The 24605-nt window shown below is 36.5% G+C and overlaps 1 protein-coding gene across 8 annotated transcripts in view; it reads left to right on the forward strand.

Moving 5' to 3' along the window:
- TFDP2 (transcription factor Dp-2) overlaps positions 1-24605 on the forward strand; it is a 186212-nt gene that overhangs the window by 34300 nt on the left and 127307 nt on the right. For 5 of the 8 annotated variants that reach the window (XM_082393780.1, XM_082393774.1, XM_082393778.1 and 2 more), the window contains 2 exons: positions 13183-13301; positions 21208-21274. The exons of 1 other annotated variant lie outside the window; for it this stretch is intronic. In XM_082393780.1, coding sequence (XP_082249906.1) covers positions 13287-13301; positions 21208-21274 — 82 coding nt within the window. In that variant the 5' untranslated portion in view covers positions 13183-13286. Of the gene's footprint in view, positions 1-4711; positions 4767-13182; positions 13302-21207; positions 21275-24605 lie in introns of those variants that run through there. 2 more of the 8 variants (XM_082393776.1, XM_082393783.1) reach the window with 2 other exon arrangements.

A 24605-nucleotide genomic window follows, 5' to 3' on the forward strand; every position in this document is an offset into this window, starting at 1 on the left:
AAAAAACTCCCAAACCAAAAATAAAACACCTAGGAATAACTATAACAGGAAATGTGTAAAACCTACTGTATCAGTTTCCTAGGGCTGCCATAACAAAGTACCACACATTGGATGGCTTATAACAAAAGAAATTGATTCTCTCACTGTTCTGCACACTAGAAGTCTGAGATCAAGGTGTCAGGATCACTCTTCCTCTGAAGCCTTTAGGGAAGGGGCCTTCCTTGCCTTTTTCAGCTTCGGCATTTCTTGATTATGGCAGCCTAACTCCAGTCTTTGCATCTTTCTTCACCTGGCCAACTTCCCATTGTGTCTTTGTGTTTTTTTGGCTGCGCTGGGTCTTTGTTGTTGCGTGTGGGCTTTCTCTAGTTGCGGCGAGCGGGGGGCTACGCTTCGTTGCGGTGCGTGGGCGTCTCATTGTGGTGGCTTCTCTTGTTGCAGAGCATGGGCTCTAGGAGTGTGGGCTTCAGTAGTTGTGGCATGAGGGCTCAGTAGTTGTGGCACACGGGCTTAGTTGCCCCGTGGCATGTGGGATCTTCCTGGACCAGGGATCGAACCCTTGCCCCCTGCATTGGCAGGTGGATTGTTAACCACTGGACCACCTGGGAAGTCCCCGTTATGTCTTTGTATCACTTCCTTTCTAATCAGATCACGGGTCATATTGGGTTAGGGCTCACCCTAATGCCAGTATGACCTCATCTTAACTCGATTACATCTGCAAAGACGCCATTTCCAAATAAGGTCACATTCATAGGTACTAGGGGTTAGGACTTGAATACATCTTTTGGGGGGACACAGTTCAACTCATAACACCTGTATAAGGACAAAATTTAAATACCCTTGAGGGGCACAGAAATAAATTTGAATAGATGGAAATATATACTATGTTCTTAGATAAGAAGACTCAACATTTTTAAGATGTGAAACTTATAAATTAAATTAATTTAGGGAGGATTGACATCCAATAAAAACACTGACAAGCTGTTTTTTTTTTTTTCCCCCGTAACTGGACATGCATACTGCAAAGTTCAAATGGAAAAGTAGACAGGTAATGAGAGTCAAACCCTGTAAAAGAACAAAATAAAATTGCAAGCAAATGCCATTTTAAAAACCTATTGAGTAAACACACTAATACACACTCTGTACTGGGGAGGCTATGGAGAAATGAGTACTTCTATGTGCGACTGGTTGGAGTGCAAATTTGTACACTTATGGAGGACAATTTAGCAATATCTCTAAAAATGCATATATTATTAGATCAAAGAATTCCACACGCAAACTTACATAAAATTATTCACTGAACCATTGTTCATAATAGCAAAAGATTGGAAACCCAAATTCCAGCAAGAGTAACTGGTTAAATAATGTCATATAACAGCATATTAGGCAGTTGTAAAAGGGAATGAAGATATTCTCTTTGTACCGATTTGACAAGATCTCAGTGCTATATTAAGTGTAATAAAGCAAGATATACTACTAAATACTCAGCTTTTTTAAAAATGGGAAAACTAGAATGTTTCGTATTACTTGTATGTGCTTAAAAGAAATCTGGGGCAGATACAGTAGAAACAAAGTACTTTGGCTGTCCATGCAGGGGTATAAATGGGGCAGATGGGGCAACAACATCAGGAGAATAACATTTCGCTGTACACCTTTTTGTACTTTCTGGCTATCTTCTTTTAAAAAATTAATTAATTTTTAAACCAGTATTAAATTAAAAATATGTTATGTGATAGCTCTAAGTGGATAGAGGGCTCATATAAATAAGACAAGTGTTCTTTTTCTAAAAAAATTTATTTATTTATTTATTTATTTGACTGTGCTGGGTCTTAGTGGCGGCATGCGGGATCTTTGTTGTCGCATGCAGGCTCTTCAGTTGCGGCATGTAGGCTCTTAGTTGTGGCGTGCGAGATCTACTTCCCTGACCAGGGATTGAAGCTGGGCCCCCTGCATTGGGAGTGTGGAGTCTTAATCGCTGGACCTCCAGGGAAGTCCCAAGACAAATGTTCTTATACTCTGCCATTTTTCTAGAAGTCGCTTTTATTTAATTAATTAATTAATTAAATTTTTATTAATTCTTATTGGAGTAGAGTTGATTCACAATGTTGTGTTAGTTTTTTTAAATTAACTTTTATTGAAGTATACAGAAGTCGATTTTAGATCATTTAAAACTATATAATAGTTTATATTCTTCAACATTTATGTACAATACAAACTTTCTTAAATGTTTTTAAAATCTTAAATTACTTTAAAATGAAAACTGCTTGGAACTCATCTTTTTATGATATCATGGAACATGTATGTAGTAACTTAATTGCAAATTTTGGTTGTATATGACCTTGTGCAAGTTATTTAAGCTGACTAAGTTTTCCCTCCTGTAAAATGGAGGTACTGACTATTCTGTAGGTTAATTTGGGTAATTATATAGTAAGTAGCTCTTGTGATGATGCTGGATATAAAATTGTTTCATTTCCATTTGGATATAGATGAGGTATTTATATAAGAACAGTGCTGTTTTAAATGAGGATTAGAAACTGTGCTGTTTTCTTCACTGATTGCTTCCTTTTTTTTAGCTTTTTTAAAAATTAATTTTATTGGAGTATAGTTGCTTTACAATGTTGTGTTAGTTTTTACTGTACAGCAAAGTGAATCAGTTATACATATACGTATGTCCACTCTTTTAGATTTCCTTCCCATTTAGGTCACTACAGAGCATTGAGTAGAGTTCCCTGTGCTGTACAGTAGGTTCTCATTGGTTACCTATTTTATATAGTCAGTTGCTTCCTTTTGATTGCCTCCATTTTTCTTTTCTTCTTGGACCCTTAGGTGAATTGAACATTTTACACTTGCATAGTTACTTGTACAATACTTTGTCTGTAAATTATATTAATACCCAAATGATGTTTTAAAATCTCATCTAGTCTGTTGTGATGTATCAAGTAGGGATAAATCTTAACATTTGTATTACTTATCTTGAGCTACATTTATCTGGAAATAAGACTTTGCTAAAGAGCATATGGACAACAGGTGATCTAATCCATGCATTGTGCATAAATTGATTAATGGTTTAAAATTTGGCTTGTACCACTTGATAAAAGAACCTTTCTGTTAGGTTCTTGGCAGGATCTTGAAATGTGATTTTTTTCTAAATTTGGGTAATTTCTTCTGATGTTGCTTGTTTGGTCAGGGCAGAAATAAGTTTTCTCTCTTAGACTTTTGTTTTCTGTAATTAAGAACAAATAATAAATGTTATGATCTATGAAAATGTTTTAAACAATAGTATTCCTTAGGTTTTATTGTGAAAGCTTGTATAAGACCATGTCATTAATGCGGTTTTGCCAGGGAATGAGGGAGGAATTTTTTTTTTTTTTTTTGCGGTGCCACATGGTTTGCGGGATCTTAGTTCCCCAACCAGGGATTGAACCCGGGCCATGGCAGTGAAAGTGCAGAGTCTTAACCACTGGACCACCAGGGAACTCCCGAGGGAAATTCTGTTTCAGTGAATTTACTTGGTAAAATATAATAATATGTCTAGTTTTCCTTAGTATTAAGCTGCCAGTTGTCAATGACTTTGTCAATGTACTCATCTATAGCAGTGCCTAACCCATTTGCTCCCTAATATGCACATCCTTTCTACTGAGTATAATTGGCTTGAAGCCTGAAAATCAAGATAAGCAAATTTACTGAGAATTCTATTTTAAATAAAATCAATCAAGTGAAGAAAGGCCTATGTACTTGAGTTACTGACAAGTGCATAGGTTTTATGAAAGCTAATTTGAGAGCTGGGGACTTTTTTTTTTTTTTTGGCTTATTTCTGAGCTTTGAGTTTTGTTCTAATAGGGTAAGGTGTTTGTTAGATAAATGAATTGTAGATGATGAATATACACCTACCTGGTATAGTCAAGAAGTGAGTGAATATTTCAGTTACCAAAGAATTAAAGAATATTATAGGTGATATTACCAGTTTTTAAAGAATTAGAATGCACGTAATTTGTACTTAATCTTTGGTGAATGTAATTTAGTATCTCTGGTTCAGATGTTCGGCTCTTAAAATCTTTCCAAGGCTTCCCACTAATTTAATTAAAAAGAAAAGAAAAAAGTAATGTCCTGCATGATTGGGGCTCCAACCTTCTCTCTCAGTCTTTCCTCGTCTTGCCCTTTGTTTTCAGGTACATAGATCTTCCTTCAGCTACTGGAACTTGCCATATGTTTTTCTTCCTCTGAGCATTCCCCTGTGATGTTTGCACCCTCTGGCTGTGAGGTCCCCCTCTCTCTTTGCCAGTGGTTTACTCTGTTTGTCTGTTGAGCTCAGCTCAAACTTCACTTCCTCAGAGGAATCTTCTCTAAAACCACCAGAGTTCCAGACCCTTATTGTACGTGCTTTCTTTGCATCTTTTTTTTTTTGCCTCTGTAGTAGCACTTACAGTAATTGTAATTACATAGTTAATTGGGAAACATTGTTGAATGCCTACCTTCAGAGTTAAAATGTAGGCTCCATGAAAGTAGGGACCGTGTCATTGTTTCTCGAAGTATCTTTAATGCTCAGCCTACTGTTTGACAAGCAGCAGGCAGTCAATCAGTATTTACTGAATAAGTGAACCAATGAGTAGTGCTCAGACAACATTATTTGTAATTTCCCTGCACATATGTAGAAGACTGTTAAAAGTTGTTAACTGATTGCTTGTAGTATTAACCAGTTTTTATCATTTTGTAGCGTCCTGGGTGAAAGCTTATGTAAACCTGGACACATTTTTTTTCAATTAAAAAAGGTGAGCAATGAACATAAAAGCAATTATCTTTTTCTTTTGAAGTGTAAGATGTTGATGGTTTCTTAGAAGGGCAGCTTGTAAATTTTAACTCTTGGGACTTCCCTGGTGGTCCAGTGGGTAAGACTCTGCACTCCCAATGCAGGGGGCCCGGCTTCAATCCCTGGTCAGGGAATTAGATCCCGCATGCATGCCACAACAAGGAGTTCTCATGTTGCAACTAAGAAGTCCGCATGCCTCAACTAAGTGTGCGTGCCGCAACTAAGAAGTCCGCATGCCTCAACTAAGAGTGCGTGCCGCAACTAAGAAGTCTGCATGGCGCAACTAAGAAGTCCGCACGCTGCAATTAAAGACCCAGGTGCCACAACGAAGATCCTGTGTGCCGCAACTAAGACCCGGCGCAGCCAAAAAAAAAAAAGAAAAGTTAACTTTTGCCTACTGTTCTTTTCACCTTAAGCATGAGTGAAATTAAATATACTCTATTATAAAATTTTTCCCATAATAACATTTTTTGAAATTAATGAACACAGATATAATGCTGGCTCCAAAACACTTTTTGTTCATGACAGGAAAGTGACACAACATTCTGCTATGTAGCTTAGTGGCATTTCGGATGTGTGAATGTGTTCAGTGTTCATATGTTTTCTCATTTCCTGCTACCAAGTCATATTAAATGAGATTATCATATATTATTAAAGCATGAAAATAAATAAAATATTGAGTACATAATTAATTTAATGAATATTTCTTAAAAAGCAAACAAAAAACAAATATTTCTTGAGTTCCAACCATGTGCCAGACACTGGATATATAATAAGTGAACAAAATGGTTAGGGTTGGGAATTCCCTGGAGGTCCAGTGGTTAGGACTCTGTGCTCTCACTCCGAGGGCCTGGGTTCTATCCCAGGTCAGGGAGCTAAGATCCTGCAAGGCGTGTGATGCGGCCAAAAGACAAACAAACAAAATAGATAGGGTCCCTGCCCTCATAGGATTTGCTCCTTAGTTGTAGAGATGGGCCACAATCTGATAATCACACAAATAAATAGGTAATGACAACCAGATGTGTACTATGAAAGGAGAAGGTAGGAGAGCATTAACTGGAGACTCCTGACCTAGTCTGGGTAGTGGGAGAAGGACAGTTTTCCCTGAGAAAGTGACATTTGAGAAGAGATCTGAAGGACGGAGTGTTAACTGCTGGGGAAAGCTCCAGGCAGAGAGAACAGCATGTGCAGAGGCCCTGAGGCAGGAGCAGCCTGTCTTTGAAGAACGGACGGGAAGGCCAGTGGACCTAGGTGAGAGAAGGATATGGGAAAGTGGTTCAACACAGAGCTGGCACGGTGGTCAGAGAGCAGATCAGACATTGAGGATTGAGTCACTAAATTGTGATTACTGTCACCAGTGTAGAAATGTAGGAAATCTAAATGTCCATCAGTAGGGGACTAGTGACATAAGTTATGGTGTAACAATGTAAAGGAATACTATATAGCTGTAAAAAAAATGAGGAAGTTTACTACCTACCCAGAAAAATAAATGTAAATTTAATACTGAAATTTAAATAAAGAACCTTTAAAAAGGGGAAAAACCTGACCCAATGATATATGATTTGTACTATATGAAAATAATTCTTTTGGTATAATAAGTTATCCTTTTATATATGGATTTATTGTAATAGTAATTATGTATTTTGTTTTATTTATTTATTATTTATTTATTGTTTGAACTTATTTATTTTATGTATTTATTTTTTTGGCTGCACTGGGTCTTCATTGCTGTGCATGGGCTTTCTCCAGTTGAGGCTAGCGGGGGCCACTCTTGGTTGCGGTGTGCGGGCTTCTCATTGCGGTGGCCTCTGCCGCTGCAGAGCATGGGCTCTAGGCGTGTGGGCCTCAGTAGTTGCGGCTCACGGGCTCTACAATGCAGGCTCAGTAGTTGTGGCACATGGGCCCAGCCGCTCCACCGCATGTGGGATCCTCCCAGACCAGGGCTCGAACCCGTGTCCCCTGCATTGGCAGGCGGACTCCCAACCACTGCGCCACCAGGGAAGCCCTATTTTGTTCTATTTTGAGGATATATTTATTGTATCTCAAGGCAAATATATTTTACAAATTAGCATAGTAGTTAAGAACATGTCTGCTGGTCTAAGATCCTGGCTTCATATTCTAGCATTGCCATTTTACACAATTGATTAACTGGGCAAATTACTTCAACTCTCTAAAGCTCAGTTTTATCATTTGTAAGATGTGAACAGTAATAACATTTACCTGATAGAGTTGTGATATGAATTGAATGAGATTATATAGGTGAAGCACTTAGATACGCTCATCACCTAAGAAAAAGTTACATACTGTCACTTTTTATGAAAATATCTTCTAATTAATACCATTTATCAAAAGTTAGAGTGCAGAAAGAGAATACTGAAGAGAGTTATGTCAAAAACTTATGATAGTTGCCTTTCAGAGGTGGGATTATGGCTGCTATTTGTTATCTGTTTTATTGTTGTGTATATTTCCAAACTTCGAAACGTGAGCATGTATTTAAAATTACTATTGCCTTCCATTGAAATATGCTGGCTTTGCTGAAATTTAATTTTTAGTAACATCTTTTTCAGCAGTGTGAGAAAGTCTACAAACCCTGATTCAAGTGATGTTAGTTCTGTAAATGTATTCATAATTATTTTTGCTTTCTTCCTTATATTTTGATTAATGTTGTACCAATTTAGAAGGCTTTGTGCCCACAGCTGCTAAGTTGTGATTGGAAAGGAAAGGGGCTTGCATTTTGAGACCATCTGTGGGAGTTGAATTGTCTGAGTCTGACAAGAGATCATGGCAGATGGTGAGGTCACTAAGATTGACTTTTTGAGCTTGACATAATGTGTTCATGAAGCTGGAAGAAGAAATCTGACTTATTTTTTTAACCAACAGCAGAGCATGGTGACAGAAAGAACAGTACAATTGTTGAGTCGGGATGAAACATAAGGCATCAGTGCACATGACTGGTTTATCTTTGAGAATCACCAGTACTGCCAAAGATGGCAGTTTCTTGAAACATTCAGTGCTGCATTTATTTACTCTCTAGGCCCTTGATTTAAGTCATATACTGCAAATGATTTTAGATTGAAGACAATGTGAAAGAAAGATAAAAGCTTTAAAAATACTTAGAAATGTATATTTTTAATTAAAAGGTTATAGGCTATCACTCAAAGCCAGTACAGCATACTTCTTCATTTTTAATTGAAGATGTCTGTTGCAATCCCATTTCTTTTTATAATATTTATCTTAATGTAATTTTATATCATTTAAATTACACTTGAAGGTTTATGCTTCCTGTTTCTGTCATCTACTAGGAGATCTCCAGTACCTGGATTTGTGTTTTGCCCATAGTGGGTATTCAGTAAATGCTGGATAGATAGATAAATTAATGAATGAAGTTATTGCTGACTCTTGTTAATTTTAGATGAGTTTTTCTTAACCACGGTTAAACACTTGTTTTTTCTGCTTTAAACTTGGATTTAAATGTAATAGCATTTTACCACATTTAAATGTTTTAGTAACATTTTACCACATTTAAATGTTGTGGTATTTATCACTTCAACTATATGTGAATTAAGTATTTATTTTGGAGGAAGAAACCTTAATTTGTCATGAGTCAGTGAACCACTTTTTTCTTTTACATTGATTACCTTTTGCTAGGCAGTGTCCTAATTATTTTCCATGTCTTGACTCATTTAATTAAGTAGATGTACTAATACTATTTTGTAGATGAAGAGATTGAGGCACAGAGATATTAATGTAAATGTGCTCAAGATATTCATGTACTTTGGCTCTATTTCAGACTTTTATCATTTAGGTAACATTTAGAGGTTGCAGTTTATGCTTATCTTTGGTGAGAAGATGCAAAGGGAATACTAAACAAAATTATGTTTTGTCTTATTAAGCTCAATTAATATGGCTACGAAGTATTTTTATTGGTTGCCTCCTGTTACAGTATGTTCAAATAGTAACACCCTGTTAATTTCTTCTTGTTTGCATGAGTAACAGTGTCACTCAACAGCCTGGCCCTTAGGAAATATAATCCCGTACTGAACACTGAGTATAATAAGGGAGCAGATGCATGGAAACAAGGAGCACTAGCCATTAACAACCATACTCTGGAAATGAAGAAATGGGGAGGGGGGGAAACGGCATTTACTAGCTGAATCTAGTAGCCGAGCCCATTGATGGTCTGCTTATATTTCATTGGCTAGAATTATGTCATGGTCAACCCATCTGAGGGGGAGACACAATGTAGTAGTTTCAGTTGGGCATATTGCTACCTTCAACTTCTCCTAAGGAGGAAGAGGAAAATGATATTGGGTAGGCAACAGGATCTGCCTTAGGTAGATACAGCAGGTTTCTAAAATTTAGCAAGTACTTTGGGTAGAAAAGAGTTTATTTTGTTGTTGTTGTTATAACTATATTTCAATAGGTCATAAGACCATCTAAAAAATATTTAAAACTGATTTTTTTTGGCTGTTTGGAGTGTTCAGTGTTTATGTATTTATAAATTGGAGGACATTTGTTACACTGGCTTGGGTGATCTGTTGCCTTTCACTTTGACACAATGTATCTAACTTACTCCTAATGAAACAGCACAACTCAGATGGGACTCGAGTCCCAGATTGGGACTTGAACCCACAAATCGGGACTCAAACCCAGCCAAAATCCAGACTGGGACTCGAACTCATGGGCTGGGACTCAAACCCGGCCAAAACCTGTGTTGGGACTTGAACCCACGACTCGGGACTCAGACCCAGCCAAAACCCAGACTGGGACTTGAACCCATGAGTTGGGACTCAAAGCCGGCCAAAACCCAGACTGGGACTTAAACCCACTGTCTTTTAATTGAGATCACACATCTGGTCTCAGGATGTAATGAAGCTCATGTTCTTTATGTCTCGTCACAGAAAGAATTTAGTGAGAGGCAAAGTGATAGGTAAGAAGTGGATTTATTTAGAGAGATACACATTCTGTAAACAGAATGTGATCCATCTGAAAAGGTGAGAATGGCCCTGGGGGAAACACACTCCACGGACAGAGTGTGGACCATCTCAGAAGGCAAGAGGCCCCAAAATATGGAGTGGTTAGTTTTTATGGGCTGAGTAATTTCATAGGCTAACGAGTGGGAGGATTATTCCAACTCTCTTGGAGAAGGGACGGAGATTTCCAGGAATTAGGCCACCACTGTCCACTTTTTGGCCTTTTATGGTTGGCCTCAGAACTGTCATGGTGCCTGTGGTGTGTCACTTAGCACATGCTAATGTATTACAATGGGCATGTAATGAGGCTCAAGGTCTCCTGGAAGTCGAATCTTCTGCCCTCTTGGACCTAATTGGTTCTAACCTGTTTTATGTCGTAACCTCAAGGGCTATGTCATTCTTTCAAAGGTTGTGCCCTACCCCCTTCCCTCCTGTTTCACTAATATAACCCTGAAAAACTCTGTATACCTATTTTTCAAATGAGGACACTGACGCTCAAAGAGGTTAAGTCACCTGTTCAAGGTCACACAGCTAATAAGTGTCAGAGCTCAGACTGAGCCTAAGTTAAAAAAAAAAATCATGCTCTTTTCACTCTGCTACACTGCTGCTTATTAGATGTCTACTTCAAGCAGGACACTTAGAACCAGTTGTTATTTTGATTTTTTCTCCTATTTAATTAATTCCTTTTTTTAAAATTAATTTATTTATGGCTGCGTTGGGTCTTTGTTGCTGTGTGTGTGCTTTCTCTAGTTGCGGTGAGCGGGGGCTACTCTTCTTTGCGGTGCCTGGGCTTCTCATTGAGGTGGCTTCTCTTGTTGTGGAGCGCAGGCTTCAGTAGTTGTGGCACACGGGCTTAATTGTTCCTCGGCATGTGGGATCTTCCCGGACCAGGAATCGAACCCTTGTCCCCTGCACTGGCAGGCAGATTCTGAACCACTGCACCATCAGGGAAGCCCCCTATTTCATTAATTCTTACTCTTTTGTTTCTTTTCTTCTTTCTTTGAGTTCCCACTGATCTTTTTAAAAAGCTTTTAAGTTGATTAGTTAATGAATGAAGAGAAATGTAAATTTACTTCTAAGTACTATTTCAGCTGCACTTTACTGTTTTTTTATTATTGTTTTCATTGTCATTCAGTTCTAAACATTTTAAATTTCCTTCTCTAATTCATGGATTGTTTGAGCAATGCTATAGTTTTATTTTCTAAATATACAACTTTAGAAAAAAATGACTCCTAATTTAATTTCATTGTGGTCAGAGACCATAATCTGCATAATATTGTCTCTGAAGTTTGTTGCTACTCTGTTGGTGATTTTGTATGTGGACAAATTTTATAGGTCTGTGCTTAAAGAGATGTTTCATATCTGTTAGCTACAGAGTTTTATGTAGATCTATTAAATCAGACTTGCTTAAAATATTAATCTTCAAAATGCAATACTTACATTTTAGCCTTAAATTCCTTAGTTTGAATATGTCAGGTAGTTTGGTGAATGGGGTGTCAGGAACTTGTGCTTCATTATTTACATCATATTTGTAACACTGAAGAGGACATAAATAACTGATAAATGTGAAGCAGTTCCAGTGTAGGAACTTGATTTTCATATTAGGTCATGACAGACGTGAACAAATCTGCAGCTACAGTGGGAAAGCAGAAATCACAGGCGTAGTTCAGGTCTTGCTTGGGTTTTTAAATATATGTTTTCTTTATCATTGAAAAATTACATTACTTTACTGAAAAGTAAAAACATCTCCCCACCCCCCAACCCCCAACAGTTTGACTTGTAGATTCAAATTCTAGCATAGAAGGCGGACGTATGGAGCCTCCATTTCTTTAAGCCCCTATTATTTATGGTCTTTTTGAGGTGAAATTTTATTTTATCCTTCCCCTTGAATGTCTTATAAAAGTTTTAATTTAGAAATAATTTTAAAATAAAAGTTGCAGAAATAGGGCAGAGACCTCCTGAGTACCCTTCACCCAGATTCACCAATTGTCAACATTTTGCCACATATGCTTTATCACTCCCACTTTCTCCATATATAGAGATTATATATTTTTTTCATCATTTGAAAGTAAGTAGCTCCTATCATACCCTTTCACTACTAAATATTTTGGTATATTTTTTTCTAAGAATGAGGATATTTACTTAAAAAAAGAGCACAATCCTCTGATCAAAAGCAAGAAATGAAACAATACAGTTATCCAGCCTGTGGACCATGTTTTGATTTCTCCAATTGCCCCAGTAATGGTCTTCATAGCAATTATTTTTTGTGGTTCAGAATCCAGTCCGGGATCACGCATTAAATTTAATTTTCATATGACTTTAGTCTTTTAAAATCTGGACTGTTTCTTTAAGCCTCCTTTGTCTTTCATGATACTAATATTTTTTTAAGAGCTCAGGCCATTATTTCATAGAAGTCTCTCAATTTGAATTTCTCAGTTGCTGCCTCATGATGAGATTTAGATTATACATTTTGGGAAATACCTCAGAAGTGATACTGTATCCATTGCAGTGCACTTGAGGAGATGCGTGATGTTGGTTTGTCTCATTGTTGGTTGTCATTTGGTAGCTTTGATCAACTTGGGTGAAGTGGTATGTGCCAGGTTTCTGCACTGTAAAATTTGAATTAAGAGGTATTTTGTAGGGAAATATTTCAAGACTATGTAAATATCCTTTTGCTCACCAACTTTCATCTACTAGTTTTAGCATCTTTTGGTGATTCTTGCCTAATCCATTAATATCACAGTGTTTACAAATTGGTAGTTTTCTAACTGCTTCATTTCTGTATACATATTAGTTGGCATTGTATTGCAAAGAAGAGCTTTCCCTTCTTCGTCGTTATTTGTTTCTATCAGTATGGACTCCTGGATTATTATTTTATTTAATGGGTTTAGAATCTGTTATAGTCTGTTGCTGTCAGTATATACTTAGGTGCTTAATTTCCCCTTTAAGCTGGCTTAAGTTGTCCCTTTAAGTTGTAGACCCTTTAAGCTGGCTCCTGTATACTTTTGATACGTCTCCATCATTTTTCGAGCCCATACTTACTTGAGGTACAATACAGTGTTCTAGGTTTATCTTATACATTACCTGCCCAGTGCTGGAATTGGCTGTTTCTCCAAGAACCCTGGTGTTGCTTTCAGTGGATTATCTAAAACAGCATGGTATAATATTTCACAGCCCAGTCTTTGTCACTTCTTAGCTGAGTTGATTTGGTCAAATTATTTAACATCTCTAAATCTCAATTTTTATCTGGAAAATGACAATTAGAATGGTACATATCTCACAGTGTTGTTGTGAGGGTTAATTTAGATAATTTAAAGAACAATGCATGCCACATAGTAAATATGACATAAATGTTGCTTATTATTATTATTATTACATTATTATTCCCTTTTTTCCCTTTAACAGGATGTTCTTTTAAAGAATATTGAAGACGAAGTTTTTTGTTTTGTTTTGTTTTTTTGTTTGTTTTTTAATGGCTTTACAGAATTTTAAATTGAATACAATTTGACATGACGGCAAAAAATGTAAGTATTTGTAAATTTTTAAATGTAAGTATTTAAAAAATGAGTTGTACTTTTTCGTATGCATATTTTCTTTGCCATTCTGATTAATGAAATTCAGTTTACCGGCATTAGTTTATCACTGTTTTTGTTCCTGCAAAGAATGAGATAGTAAACTTTAACACTTTTGAATATTGTGCTCTCATGGCCGTTGCAAATCGCTGCCAGGTTGCTCCATCTCAACAGCTGCAAAATTGCCATCTCCAGAAAGTTTCCCACCGCCCCCCCAACTCCTCCTGTTTTGTGTGCTGTGATAAATTTGTTTTGGTGCTTGCTGGAGACTTACTTGGCATTATTGAGAAAAATCACTGTTTTCTTTGGCTCACATTTTTTCTTTTGGATATACTCTTGGAAATGTGTACAGTCAGATGTTGTTCGGAAGAAGCTTGCTGTCCTCCATGAGATGATTCCTGAGGGAACATTAGACTTAGTTTTTTTGGAGAAGTTATTTCTGTTTTTCTTTTGCTTAAGGCTCTCATTTCTGAATCTACTTCCTTTCAAGTTACATTCTTATTATCACCCTGTATCAATGGATTTATTTCCAGTCATGGTGAAGGATTATGCCAGAAAAGAAATACTACAACATATAGGGAAATAATTTATTATAATTACTGTTCCCAGATTATGTTGGAATATTTGATTACAGGTAACAGAAACCAGCTTGGGCTACCTTAAACAAAAAGGGAATTTATTATAAAGATACCGGATGTCTCAAGGAATTCAAGAGTAGGAATTTAGTGGGTCCTCAGAAAGATCTGGGTCCAGAAACTCGAAATCTACCAGGAATCGAAGCAGTATTTGGTTTCCATTTGTCATCTCTATTTGTTTCTGTGCATTGGCTTCATTACTCTGTCTCTCTGCAAATCATCTTCCTGAGTTCTCAGTCAGCATCTTGATCTACTTGTTACAGTACCAGCCTATTCAGAGAGAGAGAGAGAGAGAGAGGGGTGAAGGAAATGGGGGCAGGCAGCCTGACAAATCCTGTCTGCCTATGTCAGCTCTAATTTCAGACTCCTTGCGAAGGACCTCTGGCTCTACTGCAGCCTGATAGCTGCTAGTAGTCTGGCTAGTTGTGACCAGAGGCAAGTGTCATATTGTTTAAAAAGATCTTGTGAGCCAGACAGATAGTTCCAGATACTGCCCATTATACATTTAAAGAAGAGCATCAAAAACAAACAAACAAAAAACAGCCAAAAACCAGAAAAACACCCCGATTACTTATCTCTGTTTTCCCATTGTTGACCTTGCTTTTAACACACATGAGTAGCTATAAGCAGATATAGACTTTGGTTCATTATCATCTAATTAATTTTTTTAGCATAAATTATCAGGAGTAGTCTGCTTTTTAAAAATTTTTTTCATTGGGATACATTTGTTTTACAGTGTTGTGTTAGTTTCTGCTGTACAGCGAAGTGGTGTTGAGTTCCCTGTGCTATACAGCGGGTTCTCATTAGTTATCTGTTTTATACATATTAGTGTATATATGTCAATCCCATTCTCCCAGTTCCAGCTTTCCCCCCTTGGTGTCCATACGTTTGTTCTCTACATCTGTGTCTCTATTTCTGCCTTGCAAACCGGTCCATCTGTACCATTTTTCTAGATTCCACATATATGGGTTAATATGTGATATTTGTTTTTCGCTTTCTGACTTACTCTGTATGACAGTCTCTAGGTTCATCCACGTCTCTACAAATGACCCAATTTTGTTCTTTTTTATGGCTGAGTAGTATTCCATTGTATATATGTACCACATCTTCTTTATCCATTAAGAGTAGTCTGCTTTAATCTATGGCTCTTGTATATATTCGTTTAAGTGCTGTCTGGGGAAAAGAAGAAGCAAATTTTTAGTCTGTGTATTGGGAATTTTCTTCCAGGATATTTTCTTGATTTTTCTCTCCTCTAGAAAAAAGAGAATGTAAAAGTTATCCTGAGCAACAAGATGGTTAACATTCAACTAGCAAGTATATTTTGGCTTAAAAATGTACCTTAAATCTTCCTAGCCGTATGTACAGTTTGCTATATTAAAAGTTGTTTCCCTAAAGTAACAAAGCATTTGAACCAGTGGTAACTATTCTCCCATTATTTCGTTTGTATATTTGGAAGTAATCAAAGAGTATGCAAACAGTTTCTCTTTCTGCTACAGCAACCTAGGGGGAAAGGGCTACGTCATGAGCTGACCCTCTTCTGATTCCCTGGAGTTGGGGACATGGAGAGGTCGGCCTCAGACTGGGCTGAAGCATGTGGGAAAGAACTGAAGTAGGCTAAACATCTAATCAGGTTCACTAGCCATTCTGCAATAGATAAGAACATTTTTGTGACTTTTAATATGTTTTGTCGAGGTACTTACTGGAAGGCTCATACCAGTTTACAATGCCATGAGCGACTCATTCTCATCTCCTCCCTCCCCATCTCTCTCCAACTAATAGAAGTGTCTGACGCTGTTCCGGGCTCCTACCTTCTTGGGGTTCATAGTGTAGTGAGAGAAGATGGTAAATATATAATGTCAGGTAACGATAACTGTTACGAAGAAAAGTAAAACCGGGTAAGAGGAGAGAAAGTGACAGCGATGAGGGAGATCTCTTTCAGCGAGGTTGTTCAGAAGAGTCCTCTTTAGGGAAATGATGTTTAGGCAGAAGAATGCTCTTCAGTCTCAGTGCGAGAAGAAGGAGCCAGCCATGTGAATATCTGGGGAAAGAGCGTTCCAGGTAGAGGCAGGAGAAAGTGTGGTTGTTCAAAGAGCAGCAAAGGACCAGTTGATAAGACGGAGCGGAGCAATTAAGCCGGGGAGAGTGGGAGGAGCCAGATCATGGGGAGCCTCAAACACTGGGGTGAGCAGCGTGTGCTCTAAATGTCAGTGGGGAGCTTTGAAGGTTTTGAGGATGGTTTCATGTCCTGACTTAGCATTTTCAAAAGCTTGTTCTGGCTGCTGAGTGCACAGACTGAAGAGGGGCATAGTAGAAGTGGGGAACTCATTTGGTACTTGTCCCAGTAGTTCAGACATCAGAGTATGATGACTTGAGCTGGGGTAATGATATTAGAGATGGGGAAAAGTGGTTGAATCTAGGATGTATCTGAAGGGACAGCCACCAGGACTTATTGAGTAATTAGGATCTGGGGACAGGGAAGAAGTTAAAGATTGCTCAGCATTTGGCTTGTGTAACTGGGTAAGTGCCTTTGCGGTTTAATGAGAAGAGGAACCCTTGGGGAAGTACAGGATTTTGTGGCAAACTCAAAAATTGTTTTGAATATATTAAAGTTGAGGGACCTGAAAACATCCAGGTGGAGATATTGGCCAGGCAGTTAATATAATGATCAATAATGACTCTGGAGCTCAGGGGAAAGCTTGGGGCTGGATCTAAAAATTTTGGAGTCATTTCATATTAGATTGATTATTTTAAAGCAGTATGATTCCATGAGATTATATAGTTCATGCGTGGCTAGAGAATACATAAGGACCAAGGTCTGAACGCAGGGAATCTCCAACAACTGGGGAGGAGGAGAGGCAGCAAAGGACACTGAAGGAATGGACAGAAAGGAAGGAAAGAACGTTACCCTGATGATGTGGAAGCCAAGTGAAGACAGTGTTTCAAGAAGAGGGGAGTGATAATTGTGTCACATGCCGCTGAAAAGTGACTCTTAGATATAGAAGAGGTTGTCCAGGTTTTATGGAAGCATTATTAAACATACGTTCAAATATTTGCATCTTCAGTTTCTGTTTCTCATTTTGCATTTCTCTTATGAGAACAGTTTTTTGTGAAACGTTAGTTTTGCCTCAGCCAAGCCATCCTAGGTCCCTTATGGTTACAGGTGTTAGAAACCCTATTCAGAATCACTTCAGGCAAAAAGTGGAATGTGTTGATTGGCATAACTGAAAAGTCTGGAGTACTATGGCTTCAAATACAACCGGATTCAGGGAAATGATGGGCGTCAGGGCTCTGTCTCCCTTTTTCCATCTCTTGGCTCTATATGGTGGCATAATAGCCTACATTGGCCTCATAATGCTTATCTCAGAAGAAGAGAGGGAACTTTTCTTTTCTAGCATTTATATTTCAAATTCCATGGAGGAGCTTTGGTTGACTCTGCTTGGCCTACACGCTTAGACAAGTCATTGTAGAGAAGGAAGTAGGGTACCATAAATTGTTTGCTGCTTCACTGTGGGTCATGGGTCCACTCGTGTTGTCGTAGCACATTTGAGGCTCTAAGATGAACAGCCCTACCAGAACTGCATGGAGTGTGGGATGTTTCATTTTGCAAAAGGAAGTTCTGCAGAGCTGGCAATATATTCATTGTATCTGGGATAAAATTGTTATCAGGTACTATCTAGTATCCAGTGATACTCTTCTAGACCAAAAATGCAGATGTGTTCTCACTTAAGTTCACTTAGTATACAATAAAGGATTTGAAAGATAATTTGAGGTGTAATTTTTTGCCTTGTCAAAGAATCTTTTAACAATATGTAAACCATAATACTCATTACAGAAAAATTAGAAAGTACAGATAAAGAAAAGAAACTAGCCTAGAGATTATCAGCAAAATTCTGCCTAAGAACACATCTGGTATATACACAAATACATATATAAAAATATATATATAAAAAAAATATAATACACATAGATTTTGGTATATATATATATGTGTGTATGTGTATATGTATATATACACATACACACATATATATATATACCAAAATCTATGTGTATTATATTTTTTTTAATAAAAATGAGGCCAGACTGTTTTGTAACCTACTATTTAGCTTAGTCTCTATGATGAAAACCTTTTCTTGTCTTGATAACTCTGTAACATCATTTTAAATGGCTCTTTTATGTTATCTATGCTATGGACATTACACTAGTTTCCTAATACTGGCCATTATTTCCATTTTTTCTCTTTTTTTAACTTTTTGTTTATTTCTGTTTACTCATTGGATTATTTCCGTGAAACAAAAGTCTTATGAAATTACTGGCCCAAAGAGTATGTACTTTATGGACTTTTGATTCATATTGCTAAATTGCATTTCAGAAAGATTGCACCAATTTACAAACTCACCAGTGGTGTATGAGAGTGCCATTTCCCTTTATTTTCTTTCTAATCTTTGTCAATCTAATCAGCAAAAAAATGGTATGTAATTTACTACATTTCTCTAATTGCTAGTTAGGTCAAATTGGTATTCTCTATGTTTATTGGTCATTTGTGTCTCTCTTATGAATTGTCTAGGTCAGTGTTGAAGTAGTAAAGCCATTGCCCTTTGAATTAATGACCCAAACTTGAATATTGCTTTGCCATTAACAAACATGTTCACATAATTATTTAATTTGGTCTGAAGAGCTGTCTGAGTTTGTTGTACACATGTGTATCGTCATCCTCATTTTGCAGTGACTGTTCCAAGAACACCTTGCTTGTGAATGAATGGTAGAGCTGAACTTTGACCACAGACCATCTCGCTTTGAATCTTTCAGTTATGTCAATCTGAAATGTTAAAGATCAGTGAAATTATAATGCTGTTATTGGAGAATATCGTTTGACTCTTAACATTTGGGCTTTGGATATATTTTATTCAATAGACATTTAGTGACTGCTTACAGTATGCAGCACAGTGTTTGAATATCCTGATAGAAAACTTTTCTCAGGATCTTATTAGATGAAAAATTTTACGTAAAATTAGTTTACTTTTTTCTCTTGATCTGAGAAACATTATATAGAAAGATCCTTTTTAAATGGACAGAATAAAGAAAGAATAGCTAATATTTTTAAATGCCTTTCCTACCCAACTTTTTCTACTTGCAAATCTACTTTTTCTTTGAATCTTTATACAGTGTTTATGAAAGCAGAAATTAATACATATTTGAAGTTTTAATTAAATAAATTTAATAGTATTTATTTAAGCTCTGAATACAAACACCTCCCCTCCATCCATGAGACCAAAATTACACACACTATTGATTTACAATTGACTTTTATCTTTTTGGGGTATAACCTGTTGTTCACTAAGGTGCAGGTGTACAGCTGCTTAAAACGTTTCCAAATCCGTTTGCTACTTCACTTAGAAGTAGCAAAAGTTGAACAGTAAGAGCAGGTGTTTAAATGTAACAGTTCCAGTAACTGAACTCTCGACTGTGAATATGTGGTTTTGGTTGAGGTTTTTGCCGTTATCTTTGTATAATAACAAAAAGGTATAAACTGATACTTTTGAAGTTATTGTAATACATGTATTAAATAATCACATTGTATTAAGCATGGAATATATTAAAGGCTGTCTTTGCCTTCTTTGCTTTCTGTTTATAGTAGAGCACCAACAAAAATTTCGCCTTTCTCTTTTTTTTGTAGTAGAAGAGCTTAAAAAGGAGAGGCATGTTAGTGATGCCACAGTAAACTCTTGGCATTTACAAATTGAACGTTTAACGTTAGTATTTGTGAGCAACTCTGGAAATCCATGCAGTGGTATTTTTTTGGAAATTGTGTTGCAAAAGGTTTACTTTACTTCTAATAGAATACTTACGAGAAGCTAGACAGGATTAAGGATCTGCACCATTATCTACATAGAATTAGGCTATGTTTTAGATGCCTCTGTCTTCAGCCGCTTCCATAAAAATTTAATATTAGATGCCAGACATAGGTTTGCGTCAGAATTACTTTTCTATGGTGTGAACGATATGTAGAAATATTTCTGGTAGTATCTCTTGAAAAAAAGAAATAGCTATTAGTAGAACATCTGAATTCCCAAATAATGAAATAATTAGTTCTTATATTATGAAATTATAAAGTATCAAATGAGTGGTTTTGAAGAATATACAGTGTTAAAGCAGTGGATAGTTTAAAAACATAAAGCAAGTACAGAGATACAAACTTACAGAGCTTTGTGTGCCTTAAAATCCTTTCAGTGTGTTAGTACTTTGAGAGGATGTTTGGGGTACCAAATTAGCATGGATGTTTCAAGTTTACAAATCTACAAGGATTAAAACAATACAGTAGTAATAGTAGAACCATTTATTGGATACTTGCTTTGTGACAAGTTTTTAAAAATAGGGGTTTTTTTCTTGCTGGCTCTATCTATAATGAAATTTTAAAACTCCGCTTGATGATACTACCATATTCAGCTTATGATTCCAAGTAGTCCAGTAGACATCACATTAAAAGAAATAAATTGTCTAAAGGAGAATTTATAAACACACTTGCTTTAGGTAGTCCCTCAAGTATCTTACAAACAGTAATGAACATTAAAATGGATTGAGCACTTTGTGCCAAGCCCTGTGCTTTACATGAATTCTTTTTCTTAATCTAACAACCTGAATTGGTAAGCATCTTTAGCGGCCTCTAATTTATGGACGAGGAGACCGAGATATAGAGAGCTTGTGTGACTTGACCACAACCATACATATAGTGGGCTTGATGAACTGGAGAATGAACCCAAGGCCAGTGGACCTCACGTCTGCGTTGTGGTATTAATGGTCTTTATTTGGTCCATTACATGTCATAATGTTTAAAAGCATTATATGCAGTGATTGTGAACAGTAAAAATTAAGGGCAGCAATGAGGGTGGAATTTTGGTATATCTTTTGGCAACTTCACGGTTGCCAGATTACTTGCTTTCAAAAAAAACCATCAGTAAAATTTGTAGATCTCACATCTGCTCATAAGTAACATTATTTCATTAATTTTTATCTTGATCTGGACAGTGCATTATTTTTCCCATTTCAAGCAAAATGGCAGTGTTTTAATCCAGCTCCTATAGCTGATATCATTAACTCATCTTTATGTGACAATGTATAATATTTGATATGGACTTCTGGTGGAAGGTTATTAATAATAGCTTATTAAGTGATCACATATTATTTAAGATCCTGTGTATAATTTTTTAAACTATTTTATTCAGGTTGGTTTGACTTCTACAAATGCAGAATTAAGAGGATTTATAGATCAGAATCTCAGTCCAACAAAAGGTAAGGACAGTTGAATAAAAATTTTCTGCATTGAGCTAGTTTTATTGCATTTGTTTTATAAAATAAGCAGTTAAATGAAGAATTACTTTATGTATAATAATTATATAATATTACTGTGTTATCATATTCCAAAGAACTTTTATCATATAAAAAGTCAATTACCTCTGAGAGGTGGAGAGGTGGGGAGAGAGAGAGAGGGAGAGTGTGTGTGTGTGTGTGTGTGTGTGTGTGTTTTGAGAGACCCTATTTGCTGGTGGTTTAACTTGTAAGGAATACAGTAGAATGAATGAATATATATGTAATTCCTTTGTGTAATAGATGGTTTACTGGGGGAATGCTTATATCAGAAATCTGACCCATCCATACAAGAATTTGTGCAGGACACTTGTCAGTATCTTTCACTATGTATCATTCAACAGTATCTTTTAGTATGTAGAAATAACATCTGAAATCTTTATGGTTGAAATGATACGGTGTTTGGGATTGGCTTCAGAATAATCCAGTGAGGGAAGAAGAGTAAAGTGAGTGGAATTACAGATAAAACAGAATTGTCTGTGAGTTGGTTAATTGTTTAAGCTGGGTGATAGTTATATGGGGTTTCATTATTCTTTTCTCTCTTCCTTTGTATATGTTTAAATTTTTCCATTACACATATACAAAGGTAAAAACAAAAGTGTCTACTATTACAATACAGATAGCTGTGAGAGAGACATCAGCTTCCTCAAAGGCTTTATGTCTGAGGTGGGCTATGTATGTCTAAGGTGGAGAGAAGGCTAGAGAAATCTGTATTTCAGTATAGAAATTGCTAGCTTAAGAGTAGAAATGGTCTGTAGAAGTATTCTAAGAATTTAAATGTATTCTGAAGCAATGAAAGAGACACTTGAAGCCTTGATGCTTGTCATTTTTTCCCTAATTTTTTTTATTGTGGTAAAACACTTCAACCATTTTTAAGTGTACAGTTTGGTGGCATTTAAGTACATTTACATTGTGCAACCATCACCACCATTCATATCCGTAACTCTTCATCTTGCAAAACTAAAATTCTACACCTATTCAACAATTCCCTATTTTCTCCTCCTCCTTTAAACCCCTGGCAAGAACCATTCTACTTTCTGTATCTATGATTTTCCCTACTCTCTACGTACCTCATATAAGTAGAATTATACAGTATTTGTCTTTTTGTGACTGGCTTATTTTGCTCAGTGTCCTCAAGGTTCACCCATGTTGTAGCATATGGCCGAATTCCCTTCCTTTTTAAGGCTGAATACCATTCCATTTTAAGTATGTACCACATTTTGCTTATCCATTCATCCATCAGTGGACACGTGGGTTGCTTCCGTATTTTAGCTATTGTGAGTGACGCTGCTGTGAACTGGGAGTACAGAGATCTTTCTGAGACCCTGCTGTTAGTTCTTTCGGATATATTCCTAGAAGCGGAATTGCTGGGTCACATGTCATATGGGTCAAATAATAGAATTATCTTTAATTTTTTGAGGAATTGCCATTTCGATTTTTACAGCAGCTGTACCATTTTACATTCCCATCAGCAGTGCACAAGGGTTCCAGTTTCTTCACATTCTTGCCAACACTTAACTTATTTTTATTATAGCCATCGTTATAGGTGTGAAGTGATGTCTTATTGTGGTTTTGATTTGCATTTCCCTAATGACTAGTAATATTGAGCGTATTTTCTTGTGCTTATTTGCTATTCACATATCTTCTTTGAAGAAATGTCTGTTCAAGTCTTTTGCCCATTTTTGAATTGGATTATTTGTTTTTTGTTGTTGAGTTCTAGAAGTTTTTTATATGTTCTGGATATTAATTCCTTATGAGAGAAATGATTTGCAAAAATTTTCTCCCATTCATCAGGTTGTCTTTTTGCTTTCTTGATAGTATCCTTTGATGTGCAAAACTTCTTTGTTTTGATGAAGTCCAATTAATCTATTTTTTTCTGCTATTGCCTGTGCTTTTGGTGTCATTTCCATTCAATGGTTGCCAAATCCAGTGTCACAAAAATTTTCCCCAATGTTTTCTTCTGAGAATTTTAAAGTTTTAGCTCTTAGGTTTAGGTCTTTGATCCATTTTGAGTTTATTTTTGTATATGATACAAAGTCAGGGTCAAACTGACATAAGGATATCCAGTTTTCCCAGTACCATTTGTCGAAAAGACTGTCCTTTGACCATTGAATGGTCTTAGTACCCTTGTCAAAAATCATTTGGCCATATATGTGAGGATTTATTTCTGGACTTTTTATTCTATTCCATTGGTCTATATGTCTGTCCATATGTCAATACCATAATGTTTTAATTACTGTAGTTTTGTAGTATGTTTCAAAGTCAAAAAGTGTGAGTCCTCCTACTTTATTCTTCTTCGAGATTGTTTGGCTATTTAGGATCTCTTGCAATTCCGCATGAATTTGAAGATTACATTTTCCATTTCTGTGGAAAAGGCTGTTAGATTTTTGATAGAGATTGCATTGAATCTCTAAATCACTTTGGTTTTATTGACATCTTAACAATGCTATGTCTTCTTATTTGTGAACATATTCAACTTGTCTAAGCCTTCTTTAATTTTACCATTTTTTTTTGAAGTCATGAAAATGTTCTGGAAATAGTGGTTGTAGCTATACAACCTTGTGTATATACTGGAAATCAGTGAATTTTTGGGTATGTGAATTATACCTTGATTTAAACAAAAAACATTTTCTTCAACTTAATCTCTACTTCCAGCTCTCATTTGTTCTCCCCATCATTATCAGACTTCTTGGAAGAAGCTATACACTTAGAGTCCCATTCTCAGCTTTCATTCATTTCTCTGCCCAATGTAATCTGGCTTTTGACTCCATTAATCCATTGAAACTGCTCTTGATTTTGTCTTTTTTTGTTTTCGGTTTATCAGCTTTTGGCACAGTTAATGTGCCCCCCCCCCCAAAAAAAAAATAACCTTTTAATTTTAGAGCAGTTTTAAGTTTACAGAGAAATCACAGAAATAGTACAGAGAGGTCTCATAAACCCCTCACTCAGTTTCCCTACTGTTAACATCCTACATTATTCTAGTACAGATTTTATAATTAATGAGCCAATATTGATACATTATAATGAATAGAAGTTCGTACTTTATTCAGACTTCCTTAGTTTGTAGCTAATGTCCTTTTTCTGTTGCAGGAGAGCATTCGGGATACCACATTACATTTCATGATCATGCATCCTTCGCCTCTTTTGGCTGTGACAGTATCCTGAGATACTGGAAGTCTGACTTTCCATGTTTTTGATAACTTGACAGTTTTGAGGTGTACTGGTTAGGTATTTTGTAGAATGTCCCTGAATTGGG

This window comes from Balaenoptera borealis (assembly GCF_965194805.1).
Source record: "Balaenoptera borealis genome assembly, chromosome: 5".
Lineage (NCBI taxonomy): Eukaryota > Metazoa > Chordata > Mammalia > Artiodactyla > Balaenopteridae > Balaenoptera > Balaenoptera borealis.